General features: G+C 35.3%; 3 protein-coding genes across 12 annotated transcripts; 2 read left to right on the top strand and 1 right to left on the bottom strand.

The window, feature by feature from the left end:
• The first annotated feature begins 4,469 nt into the window (after positions 1-4,469).
• LOC109185848 (zinc finger protein JACKDAW) lies at positions 4,470-7,088 on the top strand. Of its 2 annotated transcripts, none has more exons than XM_019335798.1 (3): positions 4,470-5,179; positions 5,289-5,688; positions 5,952-7,088. In XM_019335798.1, the coding sequence occupies exons 1-3, from the start codon at positions 5,059-5,061 to the stop codon at positions 6,844-6,846; spliced, it is 1,416 nt and encodes a 471-aa protein (XP_019191343.1). In that variant the 5' UTR covers positions 4,470-5,058; the 3' UTR covers positions 6,847-7,088. The 2 variants fall into 2 exon arrangements, with proteins under 2 accessions (XP_019191343.1, XP_019191342.1); XM_019335797.1 differs by having other exon boundaries at positions 4,472-5,188.
• Positions 7,089-11,644: 4,556 nt separating this feature from the next.
• On the top strand, positions 11,645-14,804 carry LOC109185852. Of its 9 annotated transcripts, XM_019335802.1 has the most exons (4): positions 12,657-13,062; positions 13,324-13,377; positions 14,284-14,375; positions 14,505-14,804. In XM_019335802.1, the coding sequence occupies exons 1-4, from the start codon at positions 12,963-12,965 to the stop codon at positions 14,589-14,591; spliced, it is 333 nt and encodes a 110-aa protein (XP_019191347.1). In that variant the 5' UTR covers positions 12,657-12,962; the 3' UTR covers positions 14,592-14,804. The 9 variants fall into 9 exon arrangements, 1 of the variants encoding a protein (XP_019191347.1); XR_002055050.1 differs by lacking the exons at positions 12,657-13,062; positions 13,324-13,377 and adding exons at positions 11,645-12,029; positions 12,103-12,278 and having other exon boundaries at positions 14,048-14,804; XR_002055049.1 differs by lacking the exons at positions 12,657-13,062; positions 13,324-13,377 and adding an exon at positions 11,645-12,278 and having other exon boundaries at positions 14,048-14,375.
• Positions 14,805-19,391: 4,587 nt separating this feature from the next.
• On the bottom strand, positions 19,392-22,712 carry LOC109185847. Its single transcript, XM_019335796.1, has 9 exons — positions 22,299-22,712; positions 22,253-22,262; positions 21,231-21,704; positions 20,943-21,117; positions 20,561-20,840; positions 20,404-20,476; positions 20,235-20,325; positions 20,046-20,125; positions 19,392-19,823 (listed from the first exon to the last, which is right to left on the bottom strand). The coding sequence occupies exons 1-9, from the start codon at positions 22,355-22,357 to the stop codon at positions 19,578-19,580; spliced, it is 1,488 nt and encodes a 495-aa protein (XP_019191341.1). The 5' UTR covers positions 22,358-22,712; the 3' UTR covers positions 19,392-19,577.
• Between the last annotated feature and the right edge of the window lie 2,295 nt (positions 22,713-25,007).

The following is a 25,007-nucleotide window of genomic DNA, read 5'->3' as shown; positions in this document are numbered from 1 at the left end:
TTTTTCATTGTTTATTTAGTTGTTTTTAAATTTAATTTGTTATATTTAATAATATTTTTAATATAGTTTCTAAATATATAAGTTTTAACTAATATTAAATTTAAAATTATAAAAAATTAAATTAATAATTATTTCAGTAAAATTTCGTTAACCGAATCAGACATAAAATATGACGGAATCAGACACAAAATAGGACGAAAACGAAAAGAGTATCTATCTACGAATATAGTCATATACTTTGCTTTATACGGTACTAAAATTTAAATTTCTTTTAAAAAAAAATAGCATACGTTACACTGTTACAGTAGGGGGGTGGGACCCAGGCGTTGCAGAAAACAGCACGGTGGACCCCCACGAGGCATCAGGATTCACGGACTACTGCTTTGCTTGGGTGGGGTTGTACGCCCCTCGGGAATGACAACTTTTTTTTCTCTCTCCCCCTGACAACATCGTGGGACCCACGTATAGACCTTGTGGGGTCCAACGTAATTTTATTTGTCCAAAATCTTTTTTAAAGAATATTATTTTATTATTAATAATAATAATTATGGTGTAATCATTTTTGGGGCAGAAGAAAAGAAAGAAAGGAGGTTAGAAAAGGCAACTCACTTTTTACCAATTCGCCTTTTTAGTTTCAATTCTCCAAGTTTCAACCCCAAAAAACTATGCTTTTATGCTTATCAAATCGTCACACGTTTGTCAACCTCTTTTTTATCACTTTCACTCCACTTCTATTTTCATTTTTTAAAATAGTAATTTTGTAAATAATTGAGAGTAAAAAATGACAATAGGTATAATTGAGAGACGAAAGTAACAATTTTTAGAAGTACTTTATTAAACATAAAATTTAATTGTTTATTTTGCTAATAAAATTCCTTCAACTTGGATAGAATAATACATACATACATACCCCATATATGATTGCTTCCCACTGAACTTGAACCATTGTACTGCTGTCTATCATCTAAAACCCCAACCCCCAAGGAATCTTAGGAAAATGCATTATTTTGGTGGTGGGGCGGGTGGGTTTTACATCTGCCGTGTTGGAAAGATTTCGATATCTCTTATATTCTAACAATGTCATAATAAAAAAAGAAAAATAAAAGGACGGTTTCAAAAGAAAGTATTTTCTTTTTTTTTTTTCAATGACTCGATATGACTAAATATCTCCTTTTTTTTTAATAGGAGATATCGAAAATTTTTCGTGTTGAGACCGATAAGTCATCATGATTTGATTTGTGTACAAGTTGGCATAAATATCGTCTTTTTTCCTCTCAAAGGCCTCTTTCATGGACAGTAAGTAGCTAGTGTTTATATGGTCCACTTAATTTGAAAATTGTCCATCCACATCACTTATCCATTCTAAACCTTATTTGTCCCCTTTTCTTTTTGGGAAGTTTTTATTTTTCACACTAAAATTAACGTTACTCTAAACTTTAGATCTGGTCTGGTAATATATCTAATCCATTCTTGGGTTTCCCACTCCAATTTTCTTATTGCTTCCAATTACCATGGTGGAATGAGGAAAAAAAATAATCCAACAACTTGAAGTATTTATAAGAGAGTTGCATTAAGAGGGTTGCTAATGCAACTCTAAGGTGTAAAATGTAAATGGTGTGCTACTACAAGTGTGCTCCAACAAAATTCGAATTAACTTCTTATATAGTATATGGGAGGGTTCAGGCGAGAACATCCTATTGTAAAAAGTGTGAAGACATCCATCTATCTAGGTTGATAAATTGTTGAAAATTGTGAGAAAAGGAAAGATGAGGTGATAATTTCGTAATTATTATAAACTTTTGTTGTGTAATTGGCATTAGATAAGTTTGAGAATATGTTCACTAATAACTAAGAGCATCCTCAATAGTTTGGTTTTTGCACAAATTTTAAGATGGAAGAAGAAATTAAATTCAAAAAAAAAAAAAAAAAAAAAAAACAGAGAGAGAGAGCTATTGTTTAATGCGCTCGGTTGGGCGCTATTGTTTAATGCGCTCGGTTGGACGCTATTGTTTAATGCGCTCGGTTGGGCGCTATTGTGTAGTGGCTGCTTGGCTAGCGTGCACGCGGATCAAGGTAATTTTTTTTTGGTAGGTCCTACTTTGGAGACAAAAACTATGTTCTTCAGCAAGAACTCCAAATCTTCTCTCTCCTTTCTCTCTCTTCTACTCTAGCAAAATCCTCCTAAAAAACCACCCCACAAACTCTATTGTGGTTGCTCTAAGATTGCAGTCAGGTTTATTTACACTATTAGGTGCATGATATGTTACAGTACAACAAACTTGAGTGCACTATTAGTACATCTTAAGTGCACAAGTATTTATCACTTGATGCATTATCAAGATTTATCCCATACACATCCAATGTTTGTTATAATTATGAAAATGTCATCACTTTTTTCTCTGTATTTTTAGCATTATCTATTCGATCATCCCAGATGTTCCCGCCACTTAAACCTACAATGCACTTAAAAGTAACGGCTGCGATACTTTCTCATATATCAAAGACATGTTCTCATTATATATATCTCTCACACACACCAAGAATTCATGTTATTGTTCCAAAATGTTGAATTCCTAATTCAATGACCCCCACATCTTGACCTGATAGAGCATTTGGAAAGATGTAAATTATGGCAACTCAGCTGAACATAGAGATTAGACATTTGATTACTATACGCAGAGTTAATTTTTATGTTAGTGTGTATAGATGCGTAATGGGAATGAGCAAGTAATACAAGATGCTCACTATCAGTGTCAAATACTGTCATCAGCATATATATATATATATATATATATATATATATATATATATATATATGTCGACATTTTCTATGTTAGTATGATTAAATTTAATATGTGTTTTGGTTTCACACCGGAAATTATAGCGATTTTGTGACTAACCAACATGCTTGCCTATGGACAAGTGTTACAATTTGCTTTTATGTCTACTACTAGTTTTGCCTATGAATTTGTTAACATTATTTATTATAACTCCCTATATTTATTGGTTGTCTGAGTAAATTAAGACCATATTTAGTAAAATAGTCAGTAAATTTTAGCTTATTTGACTACTATTATCTATTTGATTTGGTTTAACAATCAATAGGAGTGTTTGATTAATTATTTTTTGGGGAAAATGGCACTTTTTCCCCCTGAGTTATATACCTATAGTATTTTTTCCCCCTAAGTTATTGAAGTGGCTGTTTTCCCCCCTGAAATGTTAAATGGACATATTTACCCTTAAACTAAATATTTAATTTATTTTTTTTCTCCAACAAATTATGACCATAATTTGGTTCAAACTAAACAAACACTATAGCAATCAAACCGAAATATTCCAATTACAATTTAGAATCGAAATTCGATATTTAGAGTTTATTAAAATCGTGAACCGGAACGGACGGTTCATGTTCCGAACTGAAAAAATAAAATACATTTATCGTTGAATTTAGACTATTTTAAAATAAAAAATAAAATTTTAAAATAAAGACGGTTCAAAACCGCGAATCAGATCCGGAACCGCCGGTTCACGGTTCAAGATTCAATTTTTTTGATACATAATTTTAATAAATTGACATTTAAATATTGGGTTCTAGATCTGAATTATAACCGTAAACTATTAATTCGATTGCTTTAGTATCCGGTTCAATTCAAATCGAACCGTGGTCATCCCTACGTATACGCAATAATTTGTTGGAGTAGTAAAATAAATAAAATGTTTACTTTAAGGGTATAAATGTCAATTTAATATATCAGGGGGGAAAAAGCACCACTTTTAGAATAATTGAGGGGGCTAATGTGCTTACCTAAATAATTGAGGGGGCAAAAGTGCTATAAGTATATAACTTAGGGGTAAAAAGTGACATTTTCCCTTATTTTTTTTGTAACAACTTATTACTCTGAAATGCTAAAATTTAAAAAGCTGATCAAATTAGTTTTTTCGATCAACTTTTTGAGAAAGTCATTTTGTATGTAATCAGTTAACAACTAACAACTAATTTACCAAATACTTTTTTACAATCAACTAATACTATCAATTAGTTAAATTCACTAACCCAGTAAGCTAACCATCATTACCAGACACCCCTAAATGAATTTAAAATGGTATATATGAAAATTTGTGAGATATGTATTCGCAATTAAAAGAGTAATTTGATAATTGGATTCATACACATATATATCTACTATTGTGTTTTAATTATCTTCTAAAATTTTCAATCTTAAGTAAAAGCATTTTCAAAAGAAAAAAAAGGCCATAAATATTTTAAAAATTAGAAAATTCAAGTTGTATAGAATTAAATTATGATTGGTCTTGATAAATGGAATTAAGCTCGAAAACCTACAAAAATACATTCTGGTTACAAGCAGGCGAGCAGCATACAGCCAATGCCTACGTATACTTACAAAAACCATTTTCATATTCATATATATATTTGTAGAGAGAGAAGCTATATAAAAAAAAAATGGCTGACCGACCTTGAAAATCAAAAGGGCTAAGATAAAGGTGAAAAGACGTGGAAGATGAAGCTTGTAAGTTAGACAGAGAAACAGGTAGAGAGATATATATAGAGAGAGAGAGAATGGTGTAAGTAAGTTGGTGGTTAGAAAAAGAAAGGAAATATTCTTCTTTAGCTTTCATGTTTTTCTTTTGGTGTTTTCTATTGAAATCAAACAAACACTGAAACACCTCTCTCTCTCTCTCTCTTCCTTCTCAAATCTCTCTCTCTCTCTCTTGTTCTTTCTTGGTGTGTTTGTAGCGAGGATTCAAACACACACACCAGCAGCAGCTTCCTGAGTTGGTGTTTTTTGTGTGTGTAATCTTGTAAGCTTCTGCTTATAATTAGTACTGAGGTTTCTGGGCTTCCTCGTCGTCTTCTTTCGCCACAATCTGAAACTTCTTCTCAGATTTTGAATAACACCCAAGATTTTTTATCTCCTTCTGTTTGGATAAATCACACTCCCTTTTCTTCCCATCTTTGTTTTCTAGCTCCCTCTCTCTGCGCAAAACCCAGTGTTTTACCAGAAACAGAAAAGCTTTAACCTTTAAGCTCATCAAGAAATGATGTCTGGAGATGTGTTCTCAATCCCTTCTTCCCTCAAACCCATCCCTCCTCCTCCTCAAGATCCAAACCCTAACCCTAAGCCCAATCCTTCCTCCAAGAAGAAGAGAAATCTCCCAGGTACACCAGGTATTATATATATGTATATGAATTCATGATTATATGATTGAGTTTGCATGTGAGGAATTTTGTTTTTAAAAAAAGGGTTTTTATTTTTGGGTTTGTTTAGATCCGGATGCGGAAGTTATTGCGCTGTCGCCGAAGACGCTTATGGCGACCAACAGATTCATCTGCGAAATCTGCAACAAGGGTTTCCAGAGGGACCAGAACTTGCAGCTTCACCGGCGGGGGCATAACCTGCCGTGGAAGCTGAAGCAGAGGGCGAAAACGGAGGTGGTGAAGAGGAAGGTGTACATATGCCCGGAGAAGACGTGCGTCCACCATGACCCGTCGCGGGCCCTGGGCGACCTCACCGGAATCAAGAAGCATTTCAGCCGGAAACACGGCGAGAAGAAGTGGAAGTGCGACAAGTGTTCCAAGAAGTACGCTGTTCAGTCGGACTGGAAGGCCCATTCCAAAACCTGTGGGACGAGGGAGTATAAATGTGACTGTGGAACACTCTTTTCCAGGTGGGTTGACTGGGGAGTACTGTTAAATTATTAATTCTTTCATTCATGAATGAATTCATGAATTCATCAGTTCGGTTCGTACTAGGAATTTTTTAAATTTTAAGGATTTTTGTTCTGATGGATGGGAATTTATCAATTTAATGAATTAATTGTTTGTCCGTCTGGTCGGAATTTATTGCTGCCGGCCTGCCTGCTCATCATTATATTATTTATTATGTGTTTGATGCAATAAATGGCCTGAATTTGATGTTTTGATATATCAGGAAAGATAGCTTTATCACCCACAGAGCTTTCTGCGATGCTTTGGCGGAAGAGAGTGCAAGAATCACTTCTGTGGCGGCCAACACTTTGAATTTCAGAAACAACAGTGACAGTTTGATGAATCCGCAGCAAAATCTGCCTCATGGCGGCGGCGGCGGCGGAATTCCCCAGTTTCCGGCGGCTTTTCAGCAGAAACCCAGGCTGTCGCTGTGGTTGGATCAGGCGGCGAATGCGAATTCTCACCACCATCTTCAAATGCCGGCGAATTCGGCTGGGATTTTCGGGGCGGGTTCTGGGTCGTTGCCGGAAATCTTGCAGATGGGGAACTCTCCGATGATGTATGGGTCGTCGCCGATGGAGAGCTTCGGGACGTCGAATCTCTCGCTGTCGCCTCTCGCGCCGCAAGGGCTGCAGGAAACGGAGGGGATGGGGATAAGCAAAGGGATGGCGGAAACGTTAAGCTCCATGTATTCCGACAGCCTCCAAACGTCGTCGAAATCCTCGGCGGGGGGGCCGATGTCGGCCACGGCGCTGCTGCAGAAAGCGGCGCAAATGGGGTCCACGAAGAGCGCGCCGACGGCGTTCTTCGGGAACAGCTTCGGGCTCATGACATCCTCCTCGTCTTCCTCGAACAACAGAAGCGGCGAATTGCAGCACATGGTGTTCCCGAAAGAGTCGGGGTTCGACAGCGGCGCCGCCGCCGCCGCCGAGCATTCGTCGTGTTTAATGCAAAGGCAGCCGCAGGGGGTGTCGTTGAACGGGGTTAACGTTAATGCTCATCATTTGACCAGAGATTTTCTGGGCATGGGGAGTGAAGACGGGCGGCCATTTTTGGCCGAGGAGCTTGCCAAGTTCGCGTCCTCCATGGGTTTGAGCCATTTCAGTAGCGGCCATTAGCCACCGTTTTGAATTGTTTTGTCGTCGTGAAGTGTCGTCATCATCTCCTTCCTATCTTCCATATCCATACCAGCGCAGTCCTAGCTTGTACTTTCTTAATTAGTAGGCCTTACAATAATGTATCGCAACATTATATCATCATCATCATATCCTCTTCAACTCTATCTTAATTCCCATTTTCGTTTGAGGTCAAATCTTGTATGTATAGGTATTCATCAAATGCAATTTGCCGGTTTTCATTTGAGGATAATCGAAATTGGAGTTTAATTCTTTAGAAATCAACCCATATTGTGCAAAAGCAAGTGTTGATTTGAAGTAAACCGAACTCTGATCTCTTCTAACAAGACTACAAGACAACGGGTGAGAAAGAATCGATCCCTTAAAATTGAAGTGTGATTCTTTTAAACTCAACTGATATATGTTGTGCATGAACAGGCTAAGAGTTGATTTATTTGAAATAAATCGACCCCTCTTTCACCAAGATTGCAAGGCCATAGGGCAGGACCACAATAGGGACTATCGAAATTGGACTTTAATTCTTTTGAAATCAACTGATGTTGTACAAAAGCAAGTGTTGATTTGAAATAAATCGACCTCTCTTCTACCAAGACTACAAGACAACGACAGAGAAATAACCTATATGATCCCTCAAAAGTACTGAAGTGTAATTCTTTTAAAATCAACTGATATTATGCAGGAACAAGAGTTGCTTTGAAATAAATCGACCCCTCTTTCACCAAGGTTGCAAGGCAACATGGGCAAGACAACAATAGGGACTACTGGAATTGGAGTTTAATCCTTTTTGAAATCAACTGATATCTTACAACATTGAGTAGTGTTGATTTGATATAAATTGATCCCTCTGTAGTCAAGGCTGCTGGACAGGGGTGGTAAGAACCCTCAAAATTGAAGTGTGATCATTTTGAAATCAAATGATATTGTACAAAAACAAGTGTTCATTTGATATAAACTGACCCCTCTTCAGTCAAGGATGCTGGACAGGGGCAGTAAGAACCCTCAAAACTGAAGTGCGATCCTTTTAAAATCAACTAATATTGTACAAAATATAAGCGTTGATGATTTGAAATAAACCGATCCCCCTCCACCAAGCTAGGTTGCAAGGCCGGCAACCTAGGCAAGGTCAGAGTTTAATGCTTTTGAGTTTTGAAATCAACCGATATCGTACAAAAATAAGTCTTAATTCAAAATAAATCGACCCCTCTTCCATCAAGGCTGCAGGACAGGGCTAGTAAGAACCCTCAAAATTGAAGTGCAATCCTTTTAAAATTAAATTAACAGATATAGTACAACAACAAGTGTTGATTTGAAATAAACCCGACCCCTCCTTCACTAATGTTACATAGAGCAAGAGCGGTGAGCGTCTTGAATTGAATAGCAAATTAGCAATCCTTTTGAAATTGATGGACCAATCCGAATTCAAACTTAATTTTTTCCTATATTCCTACCTTCTTGGCTGTGGGCTATGGCATGGATAGAACATAGTTTCCATAAAAGAAGAGACTAAGTGTTGACACAACTGCAATGTGCCCAAATATGCCGTTGATTGACATTATGAAAATTATATTGTTGTCTAATATTCAGGTACGATGTGTGTCTGATGATCCCTCTCGTGTGTGCTCAGAGGGTTTTGGAAAAACAATGAAACATGCATAGAAACGGCGCAGAAAACTAGGTTATGGAGTTGACTGTGGGTCAAACTTATTTCGTCAACGTTGGTGGGTTTAGAATCTTTTACAAGTATATACTATACTATTTTTTTCTACAGCCTTTAGCCGCAAATACTGCCTTGAAGTAAAGCTTTGTTTGTAAAGCAAACCAGAAAACACAAAAAGGGAAGAAAAAGTCAAAATATGAGTACCCATAAAAGCTTCTTAATTTGCTCAACAAATACATACTTTAATTCTTCTTTGTTAGTTTTTTTATTCGGTAAATGCCATTTTTAATTCTTGTCTGTTGACAATATAATTATTTTTTATTCTTATTTTTGTGAAAACTTGCAACATTGCAAGACGTAACCTCAACATGCCCAGAACAGTACGTGGGTACAATAATACTACAATGTTAGTTATTAATACACAGTAGAATTTTCCTTTTTTCCCAAGATTATTATTATTACGGAGTATTATTATTTTATTTATTTATATTTTTGAGAAAGTAACAATACAATACGATGTCGGACAACCCAACCATGTGATTGGATCAGCAAAACAAAGCAATCAAACCCAATCCCTCTCATCACGCAATTAAATCAGACCATTCTTTTTACTGTCTTTACTCCCTTGTCTTATCTCTTTGTCTTCAATTAGAGTTAATAATATATTCTGGGCAAGAGTTAAACATACGTTATATATATAATATATGGTCCTCGTAACTCGTAAGTCGTGAATGTATGGATTCGACAATTCAGGTAGTCAAATTGGTCAGACAATTCACTTATTGTAACCAGAAACTAAAATTCAAAGTTTAATCCGATCTTCATAGGAGTGGTCTATTAACCTTCTTTGTTTGAGTAAGTTAGCTATAGACAGCCAAGAGTGATTTACCTCATTGTGGCTCTTTATCGGCTAGGGTTTAAGTCAGTTAAGTATGTGGCTGAATTCTTTCATATTAGACTATTTGTTGCAATAGAAAAGGATGGTTTTTACATGGGTAAATAAAATATAGTATAGTCATAGATTATGGCGTTATTATATTATTATTAATTGATTTAAACATAGAAAAATAAAATAGTATGTCTTATAATGTGTGCATGGATCGAAAAGAGAGAAAAAGAATTCATTTAACTGGCTTGGAAGTATTCAGACAGAATGTTAGGTAATCCAAAAATAAAAATATAAAATCCTCGTAAACTGAATTGGTCGTTCAAGAAATTCTAGGAAAAAAGTAGCGTGGCAACCTTGTCTCTCATGCACAGATTAACGTGCTACATTGTGTAATCTTATAATATATGAAAAATTGAGTTTGTACCCATCTAGGTCAAGACAGCAAAATCATATACAACTTATATATTATATAATTAGAGATTTTTTACGATATTAAACAACATAATAACTAATTTTTATCAAATACAATTATGTATTTAGGTTTTATTAAAGAAACGAAATATCTCCGAAGACCAACATCTTAGAAAAAATCTATATAATAATAATAATACGTAATGATAATGTTGTGTTTTAATAATAATAATAATAATAATAATAATAATAATAATAATAATAATAATAATAATAATAATAATAATAATAATAACTTATTAAATATTAGAAAGTGTGGTTTCAAAGGTGACCAATATTTTGGTCTCTTTAAGTGAAAAGGTAATAGACTTTTTGGGTGCACTTTCTGTTGGGGTTTGGGAAGCTCTACTTCAGTAGCTAACTCTTAGTGTTCGTTGTTTAGTGCTTATTTATTAGTTTCAAACAGATACAATATACAAAGTTATTTATTTTATTTAAAAAAAAAACACTTTTTAGAATGTAATTCTTTGTAATTATTGAGATTTTTTTATATAAAAAAAACTTAGAAAATTAAATTAATTTTCATTTGAAAGTTTGTGACTTCTCAATAAAATGCTTTTCATAGAAGTTCTAAATCAAGACTATTGAAAAAGGATTAACAAATTGCATATCATAGTTTATTTCAACTTTTAGGATATCCACATTTCTATTTTTACTTATCTACTTTGATGTATTTCACTTTTTATCAGCAAAGGTAAAAGAGACCGTTGTCACAAATATGACAAAGGTATTGCAGAGGAAATAAATCATAAAATATGTCTCAATGAATTAGGAATCAAGAACGGCTAGAGTGATGCTCACGGGGAATCCAACTTCAAACCTTGCTCAAAGTTTTTGAGACTTATCTTGTTATCGATCGTGTTACCTTCTCAAAAATATAAAGGTTTATTGGTAAACAAAAAGAAATCAAACATTCATGCTTTGTGACAAATATTTCAAAACTCTTAAATTTTAACAATTTTATACCAAAATTTTGTATCATGTGACATTAAATTCAATTATGTATAACAATTTTATCAAACCCTTTAAAATTTGGAAAATTAATTTCAATATTTTTAATTTGTAACACTTATAATTTCTAATTTATAAAAACAAACCCAACTTAAACGGCTTTCTTGAGTTGGTGCACAACTTATTAAAAGAAAAAAACATATTGTATCAAATTGTCTACTTTATACAATTAAAAATGTAAAATTAAACTCTCGAAAAAGCATTCATATAAATATATAAACATTTTAAAACATTATAGCCATTTATTAATACCTAAATCAGAAAATTGAAATTATTTTTAACACTATATATTATAATTAGATATAATTGTTGCATGATAAAAATATTTAATATTAAATTACTATATTTTAAAGATTTAGATATAAATATGATGGTGAATCATTTTCGCTCATTGAAATGGTAAAGCTTGCTCCTTCTCATGTGGATCAAAAGCCCACAAATATTGGGCTCCAAGCCCAAACTCATATCCTGCAATTTAGGCCCAATATACTTTCCTCGATTTAGGTTTAGAGATGGAGACGTTAATTAACGAAGCTTAGTAGTTTGAATTTCGTCGCTGGAGGCGCTTTCTCTTTTCTTATTTATCGGCGCTGATTCATATTTTTTCGCAAATATGAAATCAAAATTACTTGATCACTTTGTTTATAGTTTTTGTGTTTTTTTTCTTTTTTGAAAGGGTTTATAGTTTTTGTTAATTCGGGATTCTACTTTGATATTTGTCCGTTAAGAAAAATGCTTTTTTTTTTTTTTTTGATAAGAGAAAATTGTTTTTCTTTTGCTGTATTTTAATTGAATCTGTGTAGTTATGAGATTAATAACTGAAAGATTATGCTTTTCTGATGGATGCTGTATGGTGGCCAGGATTTTGGCGTCCTAAAACTGTTACTCAGGCAACCCATTTGCTTTTCTTGATATATATATATATTTTTTTGGGTAATTAGGGATAGGGTTTTCGGCTTTTATTTCTTCTTGTTGTTTATCTTGTTCCATTGGTTTTGATCCCGGAATGGAAAGAAAGAGATGTGGGAATACCGGTGATGACAGCAGAAAGGCTTGAGTGACAACAACAAGTATTGCGCTCCCCAGTTTTGGGGGTTGTTGTTTGCTAGGATTAATGTGCCAAAATGCTAATCTGAGGTATATTATAGCTTTGTTTTTGCCTTTCATTTTTTCTTGTTGGATCTCCTGTTCCATGGGTTTTGGTTCCAAGAGGGAAGAAAGAACAATGGAAATGCCGGTGATGACAGTAGAAAGGCATGAGCGGCAACAACAAATGTTGCGCTCCCCAGTTTTGGGGGTTGTTGTTAGCTAGGATTCATGTGCCAAAATGCTAATCTGAGGCATTTGATAGTTTTGGTTTTGATACCCGAGCAGATTGTTTGCCAGGTTGTTGCTAATGTTGCTTTGCGAATTCTTTTGGTCTTTGCCCAAAACAGATTATAATTATTATGAGATAATGGATTTGTGTTTCTCATAGTAAAAACAAAAAGATGATGCCTAGATATTGTGTCTAGTAAGTAAATTCAAACTAGTACTCTGCTGGCTGCTTTTACCATTTATGGAGTAATTTAAAAAACAAATATTAGTTGGTGCTTATTGCTATCTGTCATGTTTTGTTTGGCTTGACATTAGATGAAAAAAATGCGGATAATGCTGCACTTTTTGGGAGTGTTCAACAGAATGTGAAAGTTATGAAATACATTGAAGTGCTTAATGTGGCTATGGAGGTGCCATGGCAAGTGGGGGTCGTACTGAGTGTGCATATCTTTGCGCTGTGCCCCGTCCTTTGTGGGCAAATGACCTTAATGAGCCCTCTGACTGCCTGACCTGGGGTTAGGCGTATGACCCTAACGAGCCCTTGACTGCCTGACCTGGGGTCAGGCGGCGGGATTACACGTTGAGTTTAAGCATATCAATAAGCGATGGAAAAGAAACTTACATGGATTTCCTTAGTAACGTTAAGCGAACCGGGAACAGCCCAGCCTTAGAATCGGACAGTGCCTGCTATGGGTAACGACAGGCCTTGTTTTGTGAACGACCGTGCCTACGTTGGGCGCATGGCAGCGTGCTATGTTTACCTACGATTGGGTGACGACATGGCCTTCTATGGGTGCCAACAGGCTGTGTTGGGAGCGATGCATAGAGCAACCATACTTCATTATTTATGCAGGTTCTAATTCCATTTCATCACTGTACATCATGCAAGGAATTCATGTTCTTATTCTTGTTTTGCCATTCTACTTAGTTTCCTATTTAGTAAGTTTCTAAGCTATTAAAAAACTGACCTGCATTATATGACTAGTACAACTCCATTTTAGCTCCATCATAGGTAGTATACTAGTTTGGCTCCCTGGTCCAGAATCTTATTATTTTATTCACTCAAACTTGGGCTTTCAATGGGGTACTTAGTGCCATTAATACATTATCACAGTGCCAAATGGGAGTGACCAACTACAAATCACGGTACTAGTCTGGCTTCCTGGCCAAGAGTCCTATTATTTATTCACTCAAACTTGGGCTTTCAATGGGGTACTTTGTGTCATTATCACAGTGCCAAACAAGAGTGGCAAACTACAAATCATATAAACCGCCCTTACACCATGAAAGGCAATATGGCAGAAAAGGTCTTTTTCCAGTAAACCTGGTGGCTATGTAAAATCCTATCTGGCTGAAAGGCTGAATCTTAGCTCATTTCCTTCTCTTTCTCCTCCTGCAAGGGGTAAAAAGCCCTAAACAGCCTACTGGCTGGCATTTTACTCTGATAGGATAATTTGACTAAGGGTTAGCTCTTCCTGGGTCATCGCCGGACTTTACAAACATTCTTGTCTCGAATTGCTTTTTTAAGCATATTGAGAGGGCCAGTTGGCATTTTATGGTCAGTCTGTCACTGCGCCAATTGTTGGATGCAATTTGTAAGAGGTGGGATGCGTGATAATTGCTAATAAGGATCGTCATTATGCCACTATATGCTATTTCTCGTGAATTTACAAACTTTCTTGTCCTGCTGCCAATTCATAAGCTGCTAACTTTAACTTTATGTACTCTGAATTTATTTTTGTGATGCAGGAGTACATTAGTTTCTTCGTTCTTTCTAAACATAAATATATTTGAAATTTTATATATTCTTTATATTTACTCTCTAGAAATTCCACCAGCATTCAGATTTGTACCAAAAGTGAAGGAGCTTGTTTAATGATTGCTAATTGCATGCTTATGGTGCTTTAGGGACAGGTACATGGTCGTGTCTTTACACGACCTAACTGATCATGATGTTGCGATAAGGTTCACTCCAAGTTAACTATTTTGGCTTGAAAAATCTACCAAAGAAGCGCAAAAATACAAGCCTCTATTAACTCCTTGAACATAAGCCTTTTGAAATGGGAACAATTTTCCAGAGATGTGAAGCAAAAACCTGACAGAAAGATTGGGAGGGAGCTCTGGCAGACAGCAGACGTGAAATTAGCAGCTGAAAAGGCTCCACAGGTATGCTTTTCCTATTTTCTTCTGAAAATTTTATCATTGCTTGCTTCACGTACTATGCCGACGTAGTAATTCTAAGCTATCACAAAGACCCAGGCAACAACCTATGAAAACATTTCCCACTTGCTTCAGGTTCATGTTGCTTTGACAAAGATTCTGTCGATACATTTGGTTTGGTTACCAGAAGGCTCCAAAAGCTGGTACACCTATTTTGGTTAAAGCCTCAATCAGTGTAAAGCAATGTTTCTTCCATGTTCCTGATTCTATTGTGTATCTGAGGTGACAACACTACCTGATTGGGAATTTGATTTATGGGAAATTATTACACCTTGCCCCACCTTAGAATCTGAATTCATATTGCAATTAGCTCCCTGTCACCTCAAGACAACAATGGGGGTCAGGGAGACATTTGAAAAAGCCTATTTGTTCTTTGTTCCGTGGGTGGAACTAATTCCCCTTTGACAACATAAATAACAGCTATACATTTCTTGTCAAAGCTTTTAGGGGTTGTTTTGGTTTACAGAATGCTAGATTACTTTAGAAATGTTAAATTACTAGGAATGTTACATTCTTGTGTTTGGTTAAAATTTGAGGTATTAGTAAGGATGGAAATAGGCCGAGTTGAGCTGGACTTTAGAAATTTAGGACGTGCTTGTTAGGAAAGCCTAAGCCTGGGTCTAGACTTGGATGTAGCCTTTTGGTTTGGCTCAAGTTTGAGCTTGTATTAACATCGAATCCCGACCCTATTGTTGGAACAAGTCCTAACTGATTTTTTCATCCACTAAACCAATGCCCTAAATGTCCAACCAAGCAATAAAATCAATACTCCAACTAATCACTTTTCCATGGAAATTCAATTCAATTTATTCTCAATTCTTTTTCACAAATGTACTATCTCAACATCAAATTGAAGAATGTACTCTATCTCAACTTGTTGGACAACACATTATTGAGTGTTAAACTCTTGACAAAAGTAGTTCACCGAATTTTTTAAAAAGTGAGCGTTAACTCCTTTGACAGAAAGTAATTCACCGAATTCCCTGAAAAGTGAGTGTTAACTCCTTGATAAAAAATCACCTATTTCTTGAAAAGTTGCTAACAATGATTATACGACAGTGGCAGGTGGCAGTTAACAAACCCCTGGCAGTCACCAAAAGTCGTCGTTTCACATTGCCATTTATATCTCTTAAATATTTCTTAGTATAACGGATCACTTTTGGCTTTTTATCGGGGATCTTTTGACCAGTTTTGTATACATCACAATTAACATAGAATCCCCAACTTATTGTTGGAACAAGTCCTAAGTAATTTTCTCATCCACTAAACCAATGCCCTAAATGTCTAACCAAATAATAAAATCAATATTCCAAGTAATCACTTTTCCATGAAAATTCAATTCAATTTATTCTCAATTTTTTTTTTCAACTGTATTCTTACCTCAAATTCAAATTGAAGAATGTAATCTATCTCAACTAGTTGGACAACACTCTTGAGTATTAAACTCTTTACAAAAGTAGTTCACCGAATTTTCTGAAAAGTGAGAGTTAACTACTTGACAAAAGCAATTCATCGAATTCTCTGAAAAGTGAGCATTAACTCGATAGAAAGTCACCAAATTTTCTGAAAAGCTGCTAACAATGATTATGACAGTGGCAGGTGGCAGTTAACAAACGCATGGAAGCCCCCAAAAGTCGTCGTTTCACATTGCTTTGCCAAATATTTATATATATCTCTTAAATATTAAATATTTCTTAGTATGGCGGATCACTTTTGACGCTTTATCGGGGATCTTTTGACCAGTTTTGTATACATCACAATTAACATCGAATGCCCACCCTATTGTTGGAACAAGTCTTAAGTGATTTTCTCATCCACTAAACCAATGTCCTAAATGTCCAACCAAACAATAAAATCAATATTTCAAGTAATCACTTTTCTATGAAAATTTAATTCCATTTATACTCAATTCTTTTTCACAAATGTACTCTATCTCAACTTCAAATTGAAAAATGTACTCTATCCCAACTAGTTGGACAACACACTATTGAGTGTTAAACTCTTGACAAAAGTAGTTCACCGAATTTTATGAAAAGTGATAGTTAACTCCTTGATAAAAAGTAATTCACCAAATTCTCTGAAAAGTGAGCATTAACTCGATAGAAAGTCATCGAATTTCCTGAAAAGTTGCTAATAATGATTATGACAGTGGCAAGTGGCAGTTAACAAAAAGTCGTCGTTTCACATTGCTTTGCCATTTATATATCTCTTAAATATTTCTTAGTATAACGGATCACTTTTGGCGTTTTATTGGGATCTTTTGACCAGTTTTGTATACATCACAATTAACATCGAATCCCCACCCTATTGTTGGAACAAGTCCTAAGTGATTTTCTCATCCACTAAACCAATGCCCTAAATGTCGAACCAAACAATAAAATCAATATTCCAAGTAATCATTTTTCTATGAAAATTCAATTCAATTTATTTTCAATTCTTTTTCACAAATGTACTATCTGAACTTCAAATTGAAGAATGTACTCTATCTCAACTTGTTGGACAACACACTACTGAGTGTTAAACTCTTGACAAAGTAGTTCACCGGATTTTCTGAAAAGTGAGCATTAACTCCTTGACAAAAAGTAATTCACCGAATTCCTTGAAAAGTGAGCGTTAACTCCTTGATAAAAAGTCACCGAATTTCCTGAAAAGCTGCTAAAATTGATTTTACGACAGTGGCAGGTGGTAGTTAACAAACGCATGGCAACAACCAAAAGTCGTCGTTTAACATTTCTTTACCATTTATATATCTGTTAAATATTTTTTAAGTATAATGGATCACTTTTGGCGCTTTATCGGAGATCTTTTGACTAGTTTTGTATACATCACAATTAACATCGAATCCCCACCCTATTGTTGGAACAAGTCCTAAGTGATTTTCTCATCCACTAAACCAATGCCCTAAATGCCCAATCAAACAATAGAATCAATATTCCAAGTAATCACTTTTCCATGAAAATTCAATTCAATTTATTCTCAATTCTTTTTCACAAATGTACTCTATATCAACATCAAATTGAAGAATGTACTCTATCTCAACTTGTTGGACAACACACTATTAAGTGTTAAACTCTTGACAAAAGTAGTTCACTGGATTTTCTTAAAAGTGAACGTTAACTCCTTGACAGAAAGTAATTCACCGAATTCCCTGAAAAGTGAGCGTTAACTCCTTGATGAAAAGTCACCGATTTCCTGAAAAGCTGCTAGCAATGATTATACGACAGTGGCAGGTGGCAGTTAACAAACGCCTGGCAGTTACCAAAAGTCGTCGTTTCACATTGCCATTTATATCTCTTAAATATTTCTTAGTATAACGGATCACTTTTGGCGCTTTATAGGGGATCTTTTGACCAGTTTTGTATACATCACAATTAACATAGAATCCCCAACTTATTGTTGGAACAAGTCCTAAGTGATTTTCTCATCCACTAAACCAATGCCCTAAATGTCCAACCAAACAATAAAATCAATATTCCAAGTAATCACTTTTCCATGAAAATTCAATTCAATTTATTCTCAATTTTTTTTCCACAAATGTACTCTATCGGAACTTCAAATTGATGAATGTACTCTATCTTAACTTGTTGGACAACACACTATTGAGTGTTAAACTCTTGACAAAAGTAGTTCACCGAATTTTCTGAAAAGTGAGCGTTAACTCCTTGACAAAAAGTAATTCACCGAATTCCCTAAAAAGTCAGTGTTAACTCCTTGATAAAAAGTCACCGAATTCTCTGAAAAGCTGCTAACAGTGATTCTACGACAGTGGCAGGTGGCAGTTAACAAACGCATGAAAGCCACCAAAAGTCGTCGTTTCACATTGCTTTACCATTTATATATCTCTTAAATATTTTTTTACGTTTTTTGAGAATGACTTTGTTCAGGTGGAGGAGAGAATGGAAGAAAAGAAAAAGAATGAGGTTTTCCTGCAAAACTTGAGTTTTTATTAGAAATGTGGGACCCACTAAAATTAAATATCTCTCTGCTTGTTTTGCGTGCGCCGCAAAACAAACTCAAAACAAACTCTCAACGGGCGCGTGCACTCCACATGTCCGCCACGTGTCCACTGGGCGCGTGCACTCCACGTGCTCGCTGGGGGCGCATAAACATGTTTTATTATTATTATTATTTTTAATTTCCTTTTTCATATTTTGTTTTGTTTTTTTTTTTCCATTTTCTATTTCCTTCAATTTTCTCTTTCTTAAAGTAGTTCACCAAATTCCCTGAAAAGTGAGCGTTAACTCCTTGACAAAAATAATTCCCTGAAAAGCTGCTAACAATGAGTCTACAACAGTTGCATGTGGCAGTTAACAAACGCATGACGGACACCAAAAGTCACCGTTTCACATTGCTTTATCATTTATATATCTCTTAAATATTTTGTAATACAACGGATCACTTTTGGCGCTTTATCGGGGACCTTTTGACGATTTTAGAGTGAGGAAAAAATTGCAATGACATTTTTATAATTTTCTCTAATTATAAAGGTATATTTTCTAACAATATACGGTACACTTTGCAACACTATTTTGGTCAGGTGGAAATTCAATTCAATTCATTCTCAATTCTTTTTTATGAACCAAACTGGCGGTTATTGTTTTATGAAGAAGAAAAGCCTACCCTTCTTTAACTATCATAGTTGAGTAAATACCCAAAATGATCCCTCGACTATAGCATAATTTACAAATAAGTCATCGACTATCAAGTTTAGCATATTAAGTTCTCAATTATTCAATTCGTACTCAATACGATCCTCCATGAAGGATAATTTGTGAATTTGGCTAAAATCTTGTTTATTGAACTCAAAGTGCATTTCTTAAACTAAGGAAAAATGAGATTTGACACAAATATGTTAGGTTGGTCACTCTACTATATGCAAATGAAAGAGGGAAGGCATTAACATCCTAGTGCACGTAACCTGCACTTGTCTCCCAATAGAAACTGGAAAGAAAGCAAACCAAATGAAACCAGAAACAACAATTATTTCTCATCACAGTTGTACTTGAGAAGGTGACAACATTTACAAAATTTTTGACTGAAAATTAACCTAACTAAATGACTTTTGTGTGCCCTTCCTTGACCACACCAAAGTCCAAAATAACCCCAACCAAACTATATGCACCAATTGCCTATGTATGCATATAATCTTCACTGTTCTTGACGGGCACGATCAACTCCAGCATTCCCGGTTTCAACATCAACCGGATGCTGATCAGTTTGCGGGGTTGGATTGGACTGTGAAGACTGACTCGGAAGCTCTCCTCCTTGAGAAGTTGGTTGCTGATTCCCCCACCTCCACTTCATAAGCTCGAAAAGAATGGAAGTCGCACACATTACACCACCAAAACCGGCAAAGGTTGCCAGAAGAACTGCCAGAACTGCTTGGATGTGGAGCTGCAAATCCGAACAAAGGGGGTTAATGGTTGCATTAGACAAACCCTTAAGTCCTTAACCATAGCTTTCATATTTTTTGGTCAGGTGTCTAGAGCAGACCCTAACTGTAGGAAACACCTTTAAGCGTTCCTATTTAAACGTTCGTTCAGAGGTTATCAGTCAAGTCAGGTTTAGGTCAAAATTGCAAAGCAAATGACCGAAACATCTTAGTATATATCTTACCAATGAGAAGAAAATGTGTGCGAAAAGAACCACCAACGCGAACTGAGTTGTAGCATACACCCAAGCAAATTGTCTCCTCACTGAAAGCATAAAAGCGGTCCATATTTCACAAAATTTGGATACTAAAAAAAGTGTGAGAAACCGATGCAAAGAATGATGCCTAAATGTAGGAAGAACGAGTTTGAATACCCATAGTAGTCGATGTCATGGATGCAAGGAGACCCAAGATGCAAGAAAACGGAAGAGATATCGCAATGGCACCAGATCCCATTCTCCCGACCTGCGAACATATTTTGAAGAATTATAATCGCCCCTAACCGAGTTTAAAGACGCCACTCCAAAGTTATATTTGGCATACCAAAAGTTGTTCTAGGAAGCAAAAGTAGGCAAGCATGCTGACAATAACAAGAACAGGAACATCCTGCCAAATCCTGAAACGTTTCGAATAAGTTTAATTTCTTGTCAATTATAACGGAGAATATCCATTGTAATGATGAAGGTTTTGATTCACTTGCCTGTATTGGATAGCAGCAGACTGGGGAATTCCAAGTCCTCGGGTTTGAACCCGTAAAAGTGTGACAGGCAAATTTCGAACCTCTTGCCTGCAGATATCGCAGATTTTGTTCCCTTTTATGCTAAACCATTTCACGGCACACTCGGTGTGAGCCAGGGCGAGTTCGCCTTTGCAACTGCATTCCATCTTAAGCGTGTCCACACCCTCCCCGAGTTCAACCAGACATATCCTGCACACCGCATCTTCTTGGGTGATATCTTCGCCCAACTCTTTGCTTCCATCTGAACGAAAAGACTAATGGATTAGAAACATTAAAATACAAAATGTATATCTGCCTGGGAAACTAGAAACCGAGATAGATACTGATTACGAGAATCGATTACCTGCAGCCTCAGCTGGAGCTGCGGCTGATGTTGCTACAGACTGGACCGCAACACAAGGAGTAGAGGGAATGACGCGATATAGGCTCTCTACACAACCAACCTGTCTCGAGCTTCCATCTTTGTTTAAATCCGGGACTGAATTTGATCTGTGAATTGGGTACTCACTCCCGATTTTCTGTTAAACGATAAACAGTATGGGAGTTGAGTGACTCGAGATACTAATTAGTACACAATTAGGCCTTGGGCCAGAGTTATAGATGAGGTAAAAGGTATGAATAGTATACATACCGCTAAGTTAAGTCCTCCATGAGCTGATTCGGGATTCGAGTGTGCAATTGGGGATACTGGCAACGACGATGTTCTATTCATTCTTGGATTGAAAATCCTCGTTACTGAGAGCTGCCTTAGTATCGAAGGCTTTTCTTGCCTCCCCGGGGAACATCCCAGAGCTAGCATTGCAGCTCGTTCAATGTCTGATGTTGTATTCCGGAACTTGAAGTTTAATTTAGGAATGAAGCTTTTCACAGATGACGGTTTACCCCTAGACGACGAATCTGGAGATCCATCGAGCTTACCATGACAAGGGCTCGGTAAAGGAGAAAAGTTTACCCTTTTTGGAGTTGGCGATAGGGGGACGTTTATCCTCAAACAATCATCCGATGAATCTTCTGTCACTCGTTTTGGTATCTCTAAATCCAAGTTTTGCCTTGTTTGATGCACATTCAGAGATGACTCCTCCACAATTTCACTCAATTCATGAATCTACATAGACATTCAAGCACATAATCAATTCAGTAGTAATCAGCTTCTTTATATGAATTCAATACAAAGAATCATAATAAATACACCAGGGCAATATATAAACATCATAGGAGCAAAACACCATGAAATTCTTTGTCAATAAAGACCTATCTGAAACCATTTTTTTTTTCTTGAAATGAAAAGCAAATTGACACAAATTTTTCAAGAACAGTTTTAAAGCTGGTAACTTTACTGGATATTTTCCCAACCCAGATCATAAAAAGTCTTGAAAATGATACCCAGAGAACAGAAAACCAAAAAGGGAGAAAATTGGCACCTGCCCACCTAAAAGCTATTGACCAGAAAACAACAATTCACCAGCAAAAATATGAATTAAAGCAAGAAAACTAAAAAAAAAGCTTAAAAACAAATATAGCTAGATTCATGTGACAGAGAACGAGGAACCAAAATTCACTTAGAAAAGATAATTAAGCAAGAACAGAGACCAAACAAAAGGAAACATATACAAGAATGGTGCTCATATCATATAAAGAGCCCAAAAGAAATACCTTCTGAGGAGGAAGAGGCGGCGGGGGGTTATTGTTGTTAAGGTGATGGGAAGAGTCTTCTTCACCATTCTCCTTCGCCAAAGATTTCTCAATCGCAGCATCCATATTTTATTTACAGAACAAAAAGAATGATAATCAAGAAGCTTCAGTAATGGTGGCTTATATGGGGAGTTCGGCTTATATGTCCATAGCTTAGCGTTTCAACAGAGAGAGAGAGAGAGAGAGAGAGAAGGTGGTTTCAGCTGCCTACAAGTACAACTAACCCATACTGCAGGTACAGCAAGTAAAATAGTCCCATGTTTTCATTTGTTGTCGGTTTCGATGTCTTTCGTCTTTCTCGCTCTCTCTTTCTTTCTAGCTTATCTCAGAAAAGGCGCTAAACTCCTGGTAAGAAACCTATTTTTAGCTTTATCCAATTTTGTGAATACCGTGGATGTTTGGCAATGCTAGAGTAATAAGTCAAATTCTTGCAGATATGATTAATTTCTTTGCCAAGTGAGTAAAATAAGTGTTTGATAAACGACAAATTATATAGCCGATATTAGTCTCAATCTGTTAGAATAAAAAATGCGGGGAATAATATTGTTATAAAATAGTTTAATTAGTCAATTAACTCAAAATAAGTTCATAATTACAAGGACTGAATTTTATAGAACAATTGGGATACATCTTACATTTATCTTCTCACTAACCTTCTGAGTAAAAGCTATAAAGAGTGTTAAATTTGATGTTGAAACTTATATAAAATATAAAATAATGGATTGTATTTTTGTAGTTAAAATAATTAATTTATTCATTAATTGATAAAGCTACACACTTACATCTATCATCACCGTTAATATATATATATATATATATATATATATATATATATATAAACAACTAATAATATACTTTAGGGGCACATGTGAGATAATATGGTAGAATTAAATGATATATTTTATCTCAATTACAATTTTAAATTGATAGTTGAATTGCATATTTATTACTTATATTTAGAGCATCCCCATTACTTGATTTTTTTTTACGTTTTTTGAGAATAACTTTGCTCAGGTGGAGGAGAGAATGGGAGGAAAGAAAAAGAATGAGGTTTTTCTGCAAAACTTGAGTTTTTATTAGAAATGTGGGACCCACTAAAATTAAACATCTCTCTGCTTGTTTTGCGTGCGCGGCAAAACAAACGCTCAACGGGCACGTGCACTCCACATGTCCGTTGAGCGCGTGCACTCCACGTGCCCGCTGGGGGCGCGTAAACATGTTTTATTATTATTTTTTTAATTTTCTTTTTCATATTTTGTTTTGTTTTGTTTTTTTCCATTTTCTATTTCTTCAATTTTCTCTTTCTTAATCACACCTACACAAACTCCTCAAAAATCACACTATTGAGGAAGCCATTATGCTCATTATAGTAGTTCACCAAATTCCCTGAAAAGTGAGCGTTAACTCCTTGACAAAAGTAATTCACCGAATTTCCTGAAAAGCTGCTAACAATGAGTCTACAACAGTTGCATGTGGCAGTTAACAAACGCATGACAGACACCAAAAGTCACCGTTTCACATTGCTTTATCATTTATATATCTCTTCAATATTTTGTAATACAACAGGTCACTTTTGGTGCTTTATCGGGGGACCTTTTGACGATTTTAGAATGAGGAAAAAATTGCAATGACATTTTTATAATTTTCTCTAATTATAAAGGTATATTTTCTAAGAATATACGGTACACTTTGCAACATTATATTTTGGTCAAGTTGAAAGTACAATGCACTTAGAGTTTATTGTATAGTTTTTTTGTTTGATTTAGTGTTTCACTTTTTAGTTTGGTTTTAAGAATTCGCTTTTTATTGCTTAGAGTTTGAATTAATAATTAGGTTTAAGATTTACTCCAGTAGTTTTTTGATTTAGGTTTTTTTTTTTTTTTTTTTTTTTTTTTTTTTTTTTTTGTTTATTCATAAATGCATTCTGTATGGTTAAAAATTGCACTTTTAAAGTTGAAAAAATTATTAGAATGCTAATGTGTTTTTTTTTCAAATTACAAAATATCTGTTAGATTTTTTTTTTTTTTTAAGATAAACAACTATGATTGATTTTTAGGTTTATCCTAAGAATAAATTTTCATGTGAGTGTGGATTAAGAAATGATTTAAAAAGGAAAATGTGACAACACTTTTCATAAATTACTTATTTAAAATGCTTATCCAAATTAGGCCTTTGTTCAATTTTGATTAGACAATGTAGCCTATGACATTGGCATGGGGGAGTGAACAAATTGGCATGGCAACCACCAAAAGTCATTGTTTCACATTACTTTTGACAATTATATTTATATCTCAGAAATATTTTTTAGTGTACCAGATCATTTTTAGCACTTTACTAGATTTTTTGATCATTGTTTTTAGTGTAACGGATGATTTTTAGCGCTTTATCAGGGATCTTTTGACTATTTTTTTTAGTGTAACGGATATCTTTAAGCTCTTTATCAGGGACCTTTTGACCATTTTTTTTAGTGTAACGGATCACTTTTAGCACTTTATCAAGGACCTTTTGACCATTTTTTAGTGTAACGAATCGCTTTTAGCGCTTTACCAGAGACCTTTTGACCATTTCTGTATACGTCGATCATAGTTAATTGTTTATCTTTTGTTTTACCTTTTCCTCTCCGAAGTAGTAACGTATTAGACAAAGAGAAACTCATTTCAATCATTACATGCACAAAAAAGTTATTCCAAATGAGAGGTCACAAATTCGAACTGTA

This window comes from Ipomoea nil, unplaced genomic scaffold (genome assembly GCF_001879475.1).
Source record: "Ipomoea nil cultivar Tokyo-kokei standard unplaced genomic scaffold, Asagao_1.1 scaffold1361, whole genome shotgun sequence".
NCBI classification, from domain to species: domain Eukaryota; kingdom Viridiplantae; phylum Streptophyta; class Magnoliopsida; order Solanales; family Convolvulaceae; genus Ipomoea; species Ipomoea nil.
The sequence above is the reverse complement of the archived record's forward strand: the minus strand, read 5'-3'. Positions and strand labels throughout refer to the sequence as shown.